The sequence below is a fragment of the Populus nigra genome, chromosome 15, assembly GCF_951802175.1.
Source record: "Populus nigra chromosome 15, ddPopNigr1.1, whole genome shotgun sequence".
In the NCBI taxonomy this organism is placed as follows: domain Eukaryota; kingdom Viridiplantae; phylum Streptophyta; class Magnoliopsida; order Malpighiales; family Salicaceae; genus Populus; species Populus nigra.
In genome coordinates this window covers 10,535,652-10,548,506 of record NC_084866.1, presented here as the reverse complement: position 1 = coordinate 10,548,506, position 12,855 = coordinate 10,535,652, and the positions used below count along the sequence as shown (strand labels likewise).

The 12,855-nt window shown below is 33.5% G+C and overlaps 1 protein-coding gene and 1 pseudogene across 1 annotated transcript; both read left to right on the top strand.

Moving 5' to 3' along the window:
• The first annotated feature begins 675 nt into the window (after positions 1–675).
• Positions 676–7,676, top strand: LOC133674390 (lysine--tRNA ligase, cytoplasmic-like; annotated as a pseudogene).
• A 1,118-nt stretch (positions 7,677–8,794) lies between these two features.
• LOC133674924 (homogentisate phytyltransferase 1, chloroplastic-like) lies at positions 8,795–12,002 on the top strand. Its single transcript, XM_062096219.1, has 5 exons — positions 8,795–10,169; positions 10,249–10,332; positions 10,432–10,506; positions 10,918–11,001; positions 11,623–12,002. The coding sequence occupies exons 1-5, from the start codon at positions 9,969–9,971 to the stop codon at positions 11,719–11,721; spliced, it is 543 nt and encodes a 180-aa protein (XP_061952203.1). The 5' UTR covers positions 8,795–9,968; the 3' UTR covers positions 11,722–12,002.
• The last annotated feature ends 853 nt before the right edge of the window (positions 12,003–12,855 follow it).

Genomic DNA, 12,855 nt, shown 5'->3' with positions numbered 1-12,855 from the left:
AAATCAAAGATCAAAATTTAATATTATTTTAGCAAGCAAGCACAGTCATGAATATAGTTGTTAAAAATATATTTTAATTCATAAAATCATTTAATTTTACAAGTCAAAACACATGAAACATATAAAATTAGGGTTAAAATTTAAAAACCAGTAAAATCAATTAAACCCAATCAAAATCATATAAAAACAGGTCAACTCAAAAAATACATTAAAAACATAATATTTATTTTCACGAGTTAACCCAAACTTTCAACAAATACATAAATTTTAAAATGCCCTCTGACTCAGCAGTCTCTTCCCAGTCCGCACCTCCACCCCACCCATGACATAGTCAAGACTCAAGAACTACACTTATTATTTAATAATAATAATAATAATAATAATAATAATAGTAAAGTGGGTAGAATTTAGTCACCTACACTTGTTAAAGAAATACTAAGATGCACGACTGCCAGCCATCAAAGCTGACAAAATCCGTTAGGTGCTTGGGGGCCAAGAAAAGGAGGGACATGCTAATATGATACGCGCGAACTGACTTTTCACGGACCAATCATTTTGGTTCTTTTCATGGAGATAATTTAGGTCTCTCAAATTTTAAATAATATTTTTTTTTATTTTTTTATACATTGAACCCTTGTCATGGTTGCATTTGTGTGATGGGCAAGTAAGCTAGCGTTATTTTTACTACCATATTAACAATTACGCACCTGCAACAGTCAGTAGTCGCCTTCCAAGCACCTCCCCTGCATTTCCCTCTCTCAAACACCTGAACTGCGTGCGTTACTGATTCAACAATGGAGGAGACCGACGCTTCTGCTCCCGCTGAGAAAACCACAAGCAAGAAGTAAGTCTCTCGCTATATGTCTCATTAATTTGTTAAGTGGATTTGATTGTGGTTTGTGCATGTTAACATTGTTGTAGCGCGCTGAAGAAGGAATTGAAGAATAAGAAGAAAGAGGAAGAGAGACGCCTTAAAGAGGAAGACAAAGCTAGACAGGTCTCCTTCCTTTTCTTTTCATTTTTTTCAGTGCTATCTTTATTCTTTTTCTTTTTAGGTTTTAAATTATGACTAAATCACAGCCCGTTTGGAAATTATGGAATTGTGGAGCGTTGATTTCAATTCTAAGCTACTTACTCAATTCTCATGTTTGGAAACCATCAATGACAAGGGATGGATTCTAGACTAGTTATAAGGGAAAGGTGGCATTTTGCAGTCTTCAAGATTTCTTTCCTTCTAAGATGCTTCAGAGTAGACTTGCAACAGTGACAAAATCTTGATGAAAAAGTTTTTGCTTTCAATGCATGCGGTTTTTTTTTTTTTGTGTGTTTGTCAATGGAGGTGACCTATATTTTTATTCACCAAATCTTTTTATTATTGCCTGCTCATATCTAGATGAAATTGGCTTGCCTATATTTACTAGGAATAGTAAATGAATATTGGCAAGAGAACAATTGTAGACCAATTGATTGTGGATTGTGTGTGTTATTCTCATGTTTTCCATGCCATCGCAAATCACATCCAAAGGGGTGCGATTTGCTTGATAATTGAACCTCATAAATTTTTATCCCAAAGCACCTCTTTTCTTTCTCTGAGATTTTCTACTCTACTCTTAAGCTTTCTTTGTTTTTTTCTCTCTCCTGGGTTCCTGCACACTGATTAGAAATTTTGTTCTCTTCAGCCTTCACAGCTGTTCTTCATCTAATATGCTCCTCTTATTGCCCAAGGAATTTTCCTTTACAATCATATAAAACAAAAAAAGTTATCTTCCCTTTTGTTTTAATTTGAACATTTATGATTATTTATGTTAAGTGCATTTCTGTTTTATTGTGTCTTTTAACAATGTTACTCCATTTTGAAGGCTGCTGCCAAGGCCAGCACCCAGGTTCAGAAATCTGCAGCGGCAGCTGATGATGAAGAGATGGACCCCACGGTATAACTTTTTTATTCTTGTTTTATCTTGTCTGCACTTGATGAGTACAAAAAACAGAAGTTTTGTTAAGGTTTGGTTTTTGAGTTTGGTTTTTTGTTTTGATTTATGTTAACAGCAATACTATGAGAATAGGTTGAAATATCTCGATGCTCAGAAGGCAGAAGGGAAAAATATGTACCCTCATAAGTTTTTTGTTACACGTTGACAAGTATGGGGGGTTAAGCAATGGAGAGCATCTTGAGGATGTTTCTGTGTCTTTGGCTGGTAACTTTGAACATAGGCACTTTTATTCTATTGTTTTATGTAATTGGCTGTTGTCATGTTCCATTTTGTTGAACTTTATTTTTGTTTTCTACTAGGTCGAATAATGAGCAAACGATCTTCCTCCTCAAAGCTGTTCTTTTATGATCTGCATGGTCATGGTACTAAGGTCCAAGTGATGGCTGATGCAAGGTATATTAGATTTTTTTCCATATGTTCACCACTTCAAACTCGTTTATGCTCAGTTTGTTGCATTTCATCCTGGTCATGGGCAACAAATCCTTCATTTAGGATTCCTTTGTTGAAAGCGGTAAAACATATTCCATTTTTTGTTGTTCAATCCAATAACTTATTATGTAACAGCGACTATTTTCATCTTTAAGAGCACCTTCACCTTTTGAAACTCACATTCTCTATGTTAATTTTAGCTGCTTTATGTGGATAGTGCTAAGTTAGAAGTAAACAATATGATCTCGTTTACTTAGATGGATCATTGTGATCTTCCTTATGCTTTATGATTATATTTATATTCCAGTAGTTTATATGCATGCTCATATCAATTGATAGATTGATTAAATTATCTATTGTCTCTCCTTCTCCTTCCAGATATATTGGATTGATTTGTTGCCTTCTATTGTGTCTCCCAACCCCATTCTTCCTTTTTACTCCTTTCTTTGCTTCTTTTATATTTCAAATGGATAATTTTTCTTTTCTGTAATTTCAGCAAGTCAGGCCTTGATGAAGCGGAGTTTTCTAAGCTCCATTCAAGTGTGAAGCGTGGTGATATTGTTGGTGTTACCGGATTTCCAGGTTTGGTGTGGTACAAGTGTTGGTTAATATGCTTAACTTTTGAATTTATCTTATATTTTTAACTAATAATATGTTCAACAAAGAAATAACTAAACAAGAGTCTTAGTTCACCTTCAATATTTGTACTATCAAACAAAATATTTCATTCCCAATTCTTTTCTTTGTCCTGACCTAATTGCAACTGAAGGCCACCAATAACAATTGAACTTTGTATTGAGGTGTTCATAGGAGATGCAAATCTCCCTAGCAACAAATATTGTATTGAAAACTTGGGGTGATTGATTCTTTCTGAGATTGAGTAATCACGAGTTCAACTTGTGTTGAACTGGACCTCATTTGTTGTACATAATGTTTAAGCCCTCTCCCTCCAATTCTGTGTGTGTACGTGCATGCGTGCATGTGCTCGTGTATCCATGAATATGCATACTTGTAGAAAGCATGGAATTAGTTGAGAAAAGTACGTAAGACCTAGTTTGGAGAAATTACTCGTCAACTTCCATGATGGCAATGTTCACAAGACTGGACTGCTGTTTGAAGCATATCTCTATATTCTGTGCTGGCCAAAAAGTGCAACTTGTGTAAGTGAGGTGAGAATGGAGAGCTACATTTATATTCTCCAGGACATATTTTTGAAACATTTGAGATATTGATGTTAAAGAATTCTAGGTGAATTTTATAACAATTGAACTGATCAATATCTCCGTTTTATAGAAGTGTAATAAAAAGTTCTTTCTGTATGTGCCAAGTATACCTTTGTTGTCTGCATGCTTGCACATGGGCATTCATTTGTATGTTTCTATCAATGTGTCAGCAGAATAATTAAAGACACGATCCAACCAAACAAGACTTGAGAGGAAAGCATCTTTTTTATTTTTTCCTGGTTGGACTGTTTTGATTATTATGTTGAGGCATTTGCAAAATATTGCTCCCTTCTGTTTTATTCAAAGTCAGATTGAATTAGTAATGTTTTCTGGAGGCATCTTGCTATGGATGCTATGCTATAACTGTAATCTTGTCATTTTTTTTCAATCTTAAATATAGATTCTGCTAGGAATTCAACCTTTTAATTATTTTAGTTTTGCTTTTTTTATTTGTTATTTTTTTCTTTTTTCTAATTCAGGAAAAACCAAAAGGGGAGAGTTGAGCATCTTTCCAACATCTTTTACGGTTTTATCTCATTGTCTGCACATGATGCCGAGGCAGAAAGCTGGCCCTGGCTCGGATGCTTGTGTGAAGGTTAGAAACTTTTATTGTTACTCTACTGCTTCAGGCTGAAATTATATTACGATGGAATTGTGTCCTTGTTCTACAGAAATCTGAGGTTTGGGCCCCGGGAACAGTCAGGAACCCTGAGGCATATATTTTAAAAGATCAGGTATTTAGCCAAAAGAAATCAAGTCTGTTTGAAAGATCAGGTCTCTTTTCTTCTCAATTCTTTGTTAAGTCTTTTTTTGGATGGACGACTTTCTAAACAAGACCAGTTTGCTGTGCTTGTCAATTACATTTACTAATTGAGTGGTTGAATTAGTTTTGTTGTCTATGTTACTGTCAGACTGGATGGATTTGCCTAGAAAGGATAATGGATGAAGCTGACCTTCTGGCTAAGATTTTTAGCTAGATATAGTTGAATTAGCCATACTAGTAATGATGTTAGCTAAGTTGCATGACTTGCTGTCTTGTAATGCTTGAATAGCGGAATACCAATTGAAACTATGATAGTGTTTTCTTTTGTGAATAATACAATAAAACCATTATATTATCTTTGAGCTGTGTGACTGTTGAACTTGTAAATTTTTTGTGTCTTGATTTATTCTCTGTTGACTTAGAATGATACTTGGGGAAACTGATAAGATCACGCTTTCCATTCTTTCTAGCACAAGAATAGCCTCCATGATGGGTCTCTGACAATTTCCATTGTCCCTTTGGAGCAGTCATTTATTTGTTTTATTGTTTTGTTTTAGGAAACACGTTATCGCCAACGATATCTAGATCTAATGTTGAATTTGGAGGTTCGACAAATATTCAAGACCAGATCTAAAATCATTAAATATGTGAAGAGCTTTCTTGACAATCTTGATTTCTTGGAGGTCAGTCATCTATTTTGCTGTTCTGCAAGCCTCTACCTGTAATGCTTTCCTCATATGTAACTATTTATTTCTTGCTGATTTTTTCAACTTTTGTGCTCAGGTTGAAACACCAATGATGAATATGATTGCTGGTGGAGCTGCTGCCCGTCCATTTGTAACCCATCATAATGACCTGAACATGAAACTGTACATGCGCATTGCACCCGAACTCTTTCTTAAAGAGTTAGTTGTTGGTGGACTCGACCGTGTTTATGAATTCGGAAAACAATTTAGGAATGAGGGTATTGATTTGACACATAATCCAGAGTTCACAACTTGTGAGTTCTATATGGCTTATGCTGATTACAATGACTTGATGGAACTCACTGAGAAAATGTTGAGCGGTAAGAGTGAATATTTGGGATCTGCAAAATTCGTTTTTACATTGTTTTTATTTTTTTTTAATTTTACTGAAATACTTGTATTTTTAAAATAGGCATGGTCAAGGAACTTACAGGTGGCTACAAAATTAAATATCATGCTAACGGGCTTGACAAGGATCCAATTGAGATTGACTTTACACCTCCTTTTAAGTCTGTTAGATATTGTTGCTTTTCATCTATAGGATAGTTTTAACTTTTAACTTTATTTGTGGATGATTGAATTAACAGTTTTTTAACTGTTGCAGACGAATTGACATGATTGAGGAGTTGGAGAAGATGGCCAACCTCAATATACCCAAGGACCTTTCAAGTGATGAAGCTAACAAATATCTTGTAGCTGCATGTGAGAGGTTTGAGGTCAAGTGCCCCCCTCCTCAAACGACAACTCGTTTGCTGGATAAAGTAATGCTTCTTCCCCATCTCTTTGTTTAGTTGACTGTTGTAAAATTGTAGGGCGTTGAATGAGAAAAAGGATCTCTCCTTGTATCCTGGGGTGTGTACCATAGAGAGACGTTTTCACAATTAAGTAGATGAGTCAGCCTTGTGCATGAAACAAGGTCTATGGTCTGCTGAGAAAATCTTTAATCATGAAAGGAAACATTAGAAAGTATTTCATTCAATTTGTTTTCTCATTTGTTTTGTCATGTGTTCTGCATTCGTTGGGGATGAATGGTGGGAATTTCTATGGTTTGGGGTTTTGAACACCAAAATCTAACAGAAGCCTTTGATACCCCTTTACACATAATTCATTGTTTGAAACAAAATTACACTTCGATGCCTACTTTTTACATATAGAGATGAAGTAATTTCCGATCATGGAGCGTGCTGTACTGATTTTGAGTTAATGTTGAGGTCAAAAGCTGAGTTGTTTTGAGCATTAAAAAGGACCAAGCAACTGTTCAAGGTTCATGTTATTGTAATTTTCTGTCTGCAGCTGGCAGGACATTTTCTGGAAGAGACTTGTGTAAACCCTGCCTTCATCATTAACCAACCTGAGATTATGAGTCCTTTGGCAAAGTGGCATAGATCGAAACCAGGCTTGACTGAACGCTTTGAATTGTTTGTCAACAAGCATGAGGTATTTTTCTCAGTTGCATCATTCATACTTTTCGTTCCCCTTCAATTCATCTGCTACTTACACTTCGATTTGCGCCTCTTATATTGTTTGATATTATGTGACTGCTCAGCTTTGCAATGCATACACTGAATTGAATGACCCTGTTGTACAACGCGAACGATTTGAATCACAACTCAAGGTAACCCACATCATTTTGCAGTTTGCAATGTCAGTCTAATGACTGGAAATTATACCTGAAAGCAATTTGTTTCCAAATTTCAGGATCGACAATCAGGTGATGATGAAGCAATGGCTTTTGACGAAACATTCTGTACGGCACTTGAATATGGATTGCCTCCTACTGGTGGATGGGGAATGGGTATTGATCGGTTAGCTATGTTGTTAACTGATTCACAGAACATAAAGGTTTGTGCCAAATCACCTCTTCATATTTTATTTTATTTGCGTGTCCACATGTTTGCTTGCCAATACTGCCACACTCGCTACCATGTCAGCACGGGGATTTAATTTTCATCTATCACTCATATTTCTGCTTGCTTTTTGGGGGCAGGAGGTGCTTCTCTTCCCTGCCATGAAGCCTCAGGATGAACCGTCTGCTAAAGGTACTTCTCATCCTGATTCCTGAATCCTACTAATGCTTTCTTTAATTCCTCTTGCATTGCCACCTCCCCTTTCTTCTCACCATCATAGGATATTTTGGCTGTATTTAGCTAGATGCGACTGCATTCTTATTTTTTGTAATTACCCTAAGCAGCTACAGGGATAGAGTTTACACAAAAAGATGCATAGTTCAATCCACTTGTAGACTAGAGATGCATGTTTCACCAACTCAGTTTTACTTGGTGCTTATCATTTGCCATTTAATACTTGTTTTTTTGTTACCGCAGCTACTTAGGCTGTCTGAAATTCTGAGATCTGGAGCTAGAACCTTCGGTCAGTTATAGAGGTGGCTTTGTTGTCACCTTCAGGATTTTTTCCCCCACCCGACTGATAATTATTTGTAATTTATCTTTGGACTCTTAACGTAGAAGGGCTTGAAATGGTATTCGATGAGCTCATTAAATATATAAGATGTGCTTTTGTTACAGTTCTTGACTATGAGTTGCATCATTTAATTTGGAGATTGGTTTTTTAGTTTTATTATTATAAAAAAGCATTAAAAGAGGTACACTGATGGGGGCCACTTTGTCTTGTGTCGCTTTATGATCTTGTTAGTGTGGAAATACCATTTATATGATAAACAGTGAATCACCTCAAAACTATTTTTTTCAGCTTTCACATCCTTGAATCTTTCTTTTATTTGATTATGTCTTTCTTTTTTATCAGGTATTTTTGCTTTCTATTTAACAATTCTTGTCTGGTCTTACAAAATTGATGCTCAGTAAACCATTTTTATAAACACACCAGAAGATGAATTTTTTTTTAAAATGAAAATACATCATAGAAAAAAGCCAATACATTGTGGGTTGTAATAGTTAAGGTATTTTTTTCCTCATCATCTTTCATCTTTAATTTTATTTACTTATTTTTGATTTAGTTCTTCACATCAAATATGTGTTTGTTATTGTAGTAGTTTTCGTGGTTGTGATTCGAAAAACAAGAAAAATATTTTTAATTATAGTATTTTGAAAGGTAGGTTTTTTTAAAAATGTTTTTAGATAAAACTATTATGATAGATTTTTGTTTATAAAATAAATAAAAATAGGTGAAAGAAGATTATTTTAACTTTTATAAAATTAAGGTTTGAAATGTGAAGGTTTTATGTAAAAATTAAAAGTTATTTGGTTAATTAATTTTTTTTTTGTGGTTAGACATAAAATAAAAACCAATTAAAATTTTAGTGATTCAATTTCAATCTAAAATAAATTTTTCTTGATAATAAAAATTTAACACTTGCACCATATTTTTTTTATATTGAGAAAAAACAAAATGCTCCATCCTTTAGGTAATCAAACTAGTTTAAACAAAGCTCATTTGCATTGTGAAAGTCTCCCCAAGGCACAATGTTATAGACAGATTGAGCTTTTATTCAAAAACCCATGGAACTTGGTTTTTTACAATCATTAACAAAACACTACAGGTATTGCTAAATTATTATAGTAACATTTATAAAACACAATTAAAGTTGTGTTGTGTTCTTTATTTATTTAATGTCACCATTTAACAACTTTATTTTTTTTAATTCTTCTTTTAATATTATATTATTTTGAAAATTGTACTTCATAATTATTTTTTATTTTTTTTGTTATGTTATATAATGATCTTATGGGTTTAGTGTTTTTTTTTCATGATTTCAAACTTCAACATAGATTAGTTGGAAGTGGAGTTTTATAATATTTTTTTTATTTATTTTTTATAAATTTATAATGATCTCATGACTCAGGTCGTGAGTTTAACAGATTAACTTATTATTTTTTGTATTGTTTTTTTGGTTGATTTTTTTTATTGATTTTATCATTCAACATTGTGATAGTTAAAAATTAAGCTTTGTATTTTTTATTTATTTAAATGCTATAGTGTTATCTGATCTCATAACCCGATGAGGTTGGTAAGTTGATTGAGGTTGACTTTGTATATTTTTCTTGGTCCTCTTTAATCAAATAATTTTTTAATGGGGTTTCATAATTTTTTTTTAATGTTATTATCTCAATCTCATAACTTGGATTGCAAGTTTAGAAGACCTGAGTTTATTGAGTTTATTTTTTTGTCATTTTCTAATTGATTATTTATTTTTAATTTTACCCTTCAACAATTCAATCTTCTGTTTCTTCTTGTTTTTTTTATCTTTCAATAATATGTTATTTTGGGGATTGAGTTTCATAATTTTTTTTCAATTTTTTTTTTGTGTGGAGGTATCGTGGTCTAATGGATTTATTTTTATTTTTTCTTAATTTCAATCTTTAACATTGGATATGTTAGAATTGAAGCATTATAATTTTTTTTATTTATTTTTTATGAAGTTATCTTAATTTTATGATTTAGGCTACAGTTTTAATATGTTATCCTAATTGATTTGATTTATTTTTTCAGTTTTTTTAATTGATTTTCTTTTATTTTATCTTTCAACATTAGAATGGTTGGAAACTAGATTTTATAGGTTTTCTATTCTCTTTATAAATTTTAAGAAAGTGATTTTGGTCCCTATACTTAACAAATAGGCCTGAAAAATAAAACCCCAGGAAAATATTTTGCAATCAAGTTACTATATGATCACTTTTATAGTGGCATCCGGTATAAGAGTGAATTATTGCAAAACTAATTATTAAAGGACAATTTTTTTAAGTGTAAAAGTTAATATTTCATGGATGATTGGTTACACAAATGAAAAGGAGGTAATCGTTACAAGAGTAATTAGTACACGTGCTTGGTACCAGTGTAAATGTTCAAAGGTAAAAATATTTACCAGGAAAAATCTACAATTTACCAGGAAAATAATGCTAAGTTCTTAGTGCATGCTGCCTCTGGACAACCTTTTGAATCTGAGTCTGGAGCTTATAATCCTGAGAGTACTTCAAAATCTGTCAAAAATGCATTAGATGCTTTCTACAGATTTTCACGGCCTCACACTGTTATAGGCACAGTTAAGTCGAAGTTTGTCATATAAATTCAACAAAAGTTTAATGATCATTGTATGCCATTTCCAACTTTTCTGTCAACAGGCTTTGAGCATCTTACCAGTTTCTCTCCTTGCAATTGAGAAGCTCTCGGATAATTCTCCACTATTTTTCACAGGGGTGTTGGATGTAAAGCCCAACGATTTCAAGTTAATTTAAAGAGTTCATTAATTGGCTGAAATAATTAAAATCACCATCATTTATTTAATAATTATTTTGGTATTTCAGGCTGTGGCTGCTGCTCTCATGATGAATATTTATATTGTGGGTTTAAATCAGTTGACCGACATTGAAATAGACAAGGTAGCTTTTCTTAGTACATCACTGTAATAAATTAAAAACAAAAGGAATGGGAATTTTCCAACTAATAACTGAAGACTCAGTGGGCTGCAAGGATCAGTTATTTGTTGACTTTAAAGATCTTCTCTTGACTTTCTACCAAATTTATCAAATAGTCTCTCTTTTTTCTTTCCTTTTTGAGAAATGATCAGATAGTTTAGCGGTCTTTAAATATTAGTCCAGCAGTAGAAATGCCTGCAAAGTTTGCTTCCGGCAATTTGATTGACCCTGTCTGGCTAAATTATGTTGAGCTGTCATTATTGGATTTGCTCAACTTGCTGTCTAGGTAGCTTGAATAACTTTACGAAAATAGATAAGTAGATAGGTTTATTTGGATTTCCATTGCTATATGTGTTACTGTATGTTTCATTGCAGGTTAACAAGCCATATCTTCCATTGGCGTCGGGGGAGTATTCCATAAGTACTGGTGTGATGATTGTTACATCTTTCTCTATCATGGTATATATATTCAAGAATATTCTTATTGGTTGATTGTTACATGCTTATAGTTGTGGATAATTCTTAAATTCTTATGATTGCACAAAAATGTAAATATAGCGTTGTCTTCTCTGTATCTGTCTGCTCAAAATTACCCTAAGAAATTAGTGAATAGCTCCTGTAATCGTGGTTAGAAAATCTCCAGCTAGCAAGTGGAGAGACCCATAACATGCACTACAAGGCTGTGCCAACTCAACCATTGCTCAATATGCTGTTTGAGAATTGATTGCAATATTATTCGCAGTTGCAGAACGGGGGGGGGGGGGGGGGGGGGGGGGGGGGTGGGGATTGATTATATGCCTTCATCTGCAAACCAGTTTTTCAAAATTGTAGTGGTATCTTTTGAAATATCATAATTTATTTGTATTTTTCTTTCTTCTTTCTTGTCGATGGATCTAGTATGAATAGTAAATGAAACTTGGGGAATGTTATTAGATGGTCCATGATTTGTAGTAAAATACTGTGTATTTGTAAATCATCCATTATAGTAGGTGGAGTTTCTCTTTCCACATTTCGAATACTCATTGACTGTATTTGGATTGTGGATTCCAATGAAAAAACGTTAATTACTCCTTGTTCCAGAGTTTTTGGCTTGGATGGGTCGTAGGTTCGTGGCCATTATTTTGGGCTCTTTTCATCAGTTTTGTTCTTGGAACAGCAAATTCAATCAATGTGAGTTGATCGAGCTACCACTACAAATGCTTGTGCACATATGCAAGCACACCTTTAATTTCATGCATGCTTGTATATTCTTTTCCGCTATTATTTCTTTTATTGGAATTAAGGGGTCAAAAATTAAATAGCTATCTTTTGTGTATCTTGCATTCTGCAGCACTTGTTTCTTGTTTACTATATAAAAAATTTGCAGTTTTGCATTGGTGAACTGTGCATGGACGCGTCATGCCATTTTAGTGATGTAATTGAGCTAATAAAGCTGATGGACATGTTTAGTTGTCTGCTCTCCCACTCTCTCCCTCAATGAAATTTTCTTCCTTTAGCGGAGAAAAAGAGACACCATAGAATAAACATATACAATATAGAAAAATAAAAGAAAAGGACTCAACTTGCAATTATCCATGTTAATTGTCAAACAAAGTAGAGAGCAGTACTTTGAAACCCATTGAACTATGATCGTGCCAACTGTTATGCTCTGAGCAACAAGAAGCATCCACCATTCTCCATTTCCCCATAGAGAAAAATTGCTTTCATCAAATACAAGAATAGTTACCTATTAAATACAATGTAAATAGGTGTCTGGAAAATCATATTATTAGGTAGGAGAAGGTAACGTAGATGTTCAATTTAAAGTAAAAAGAAGTTTTTGTTGAAAAAAATAAAGAGGGTATTTTTAGAATAGTATTTTCAACGTTAATTTTAAGAGGAATTGATTTACAAATTAGAGGGTCTCCCCTCTGATTTACTTTTGTCTATTTTTTATGATTTGAATTCCATTTGGAATTCAAATCAATACATCAAAAGGGTTCCGAACACAAGTATTGATTTAAGCTTTAGAATTGAATTCAATTCCAAATAGTCTTACGTTCTTATTTTGTAAAGAGTTCAATCTTTCTGTACTAAGAAAGTTGTCCAACTTTTTATTCTTATTCATTATTGGCTAGCAAGTTTGAATTCAAAATCTAACAAACATGCTCCTTCATTGCTAAAGATTTGGAGCGAGGACTCCATGGAATAAATAGTTATGAGATGTTTAAATGGCCTACCATCCCGAATTCAAAGAGTCCCAACGTGTTTCTCGATATTAATGTCTTCCATTATCCTGCAAAAATGCTATTTGGTTTGCGATCAGAGAGGAGA

Excerpts from the sequence above, each read along its gene's own strand:
- LOC133674924 (XM_062096219.1), top strand. The coding sequence starts at position 9,969 with ATGTTCAAAGGTAAAAATATTTACCAGGAAAAATCTACAATTTACCAG. Across the intron at positions 10,333-10,431 it reads TTTTCACAGGGGTGTTGGAT|GCTGTGGCTGCTGCTCTCAT; the intron begins GTAAAGCCCAAC and ends TTGGTATTTCAG. Across the intron at positions 10,507-10,917 it reads CCGACATTGAAATAGACAAG|GTTAACAAGCCATATCTTCC; the intron begins GTAGCTTTTCTT and ends GTTTCATTGCAG.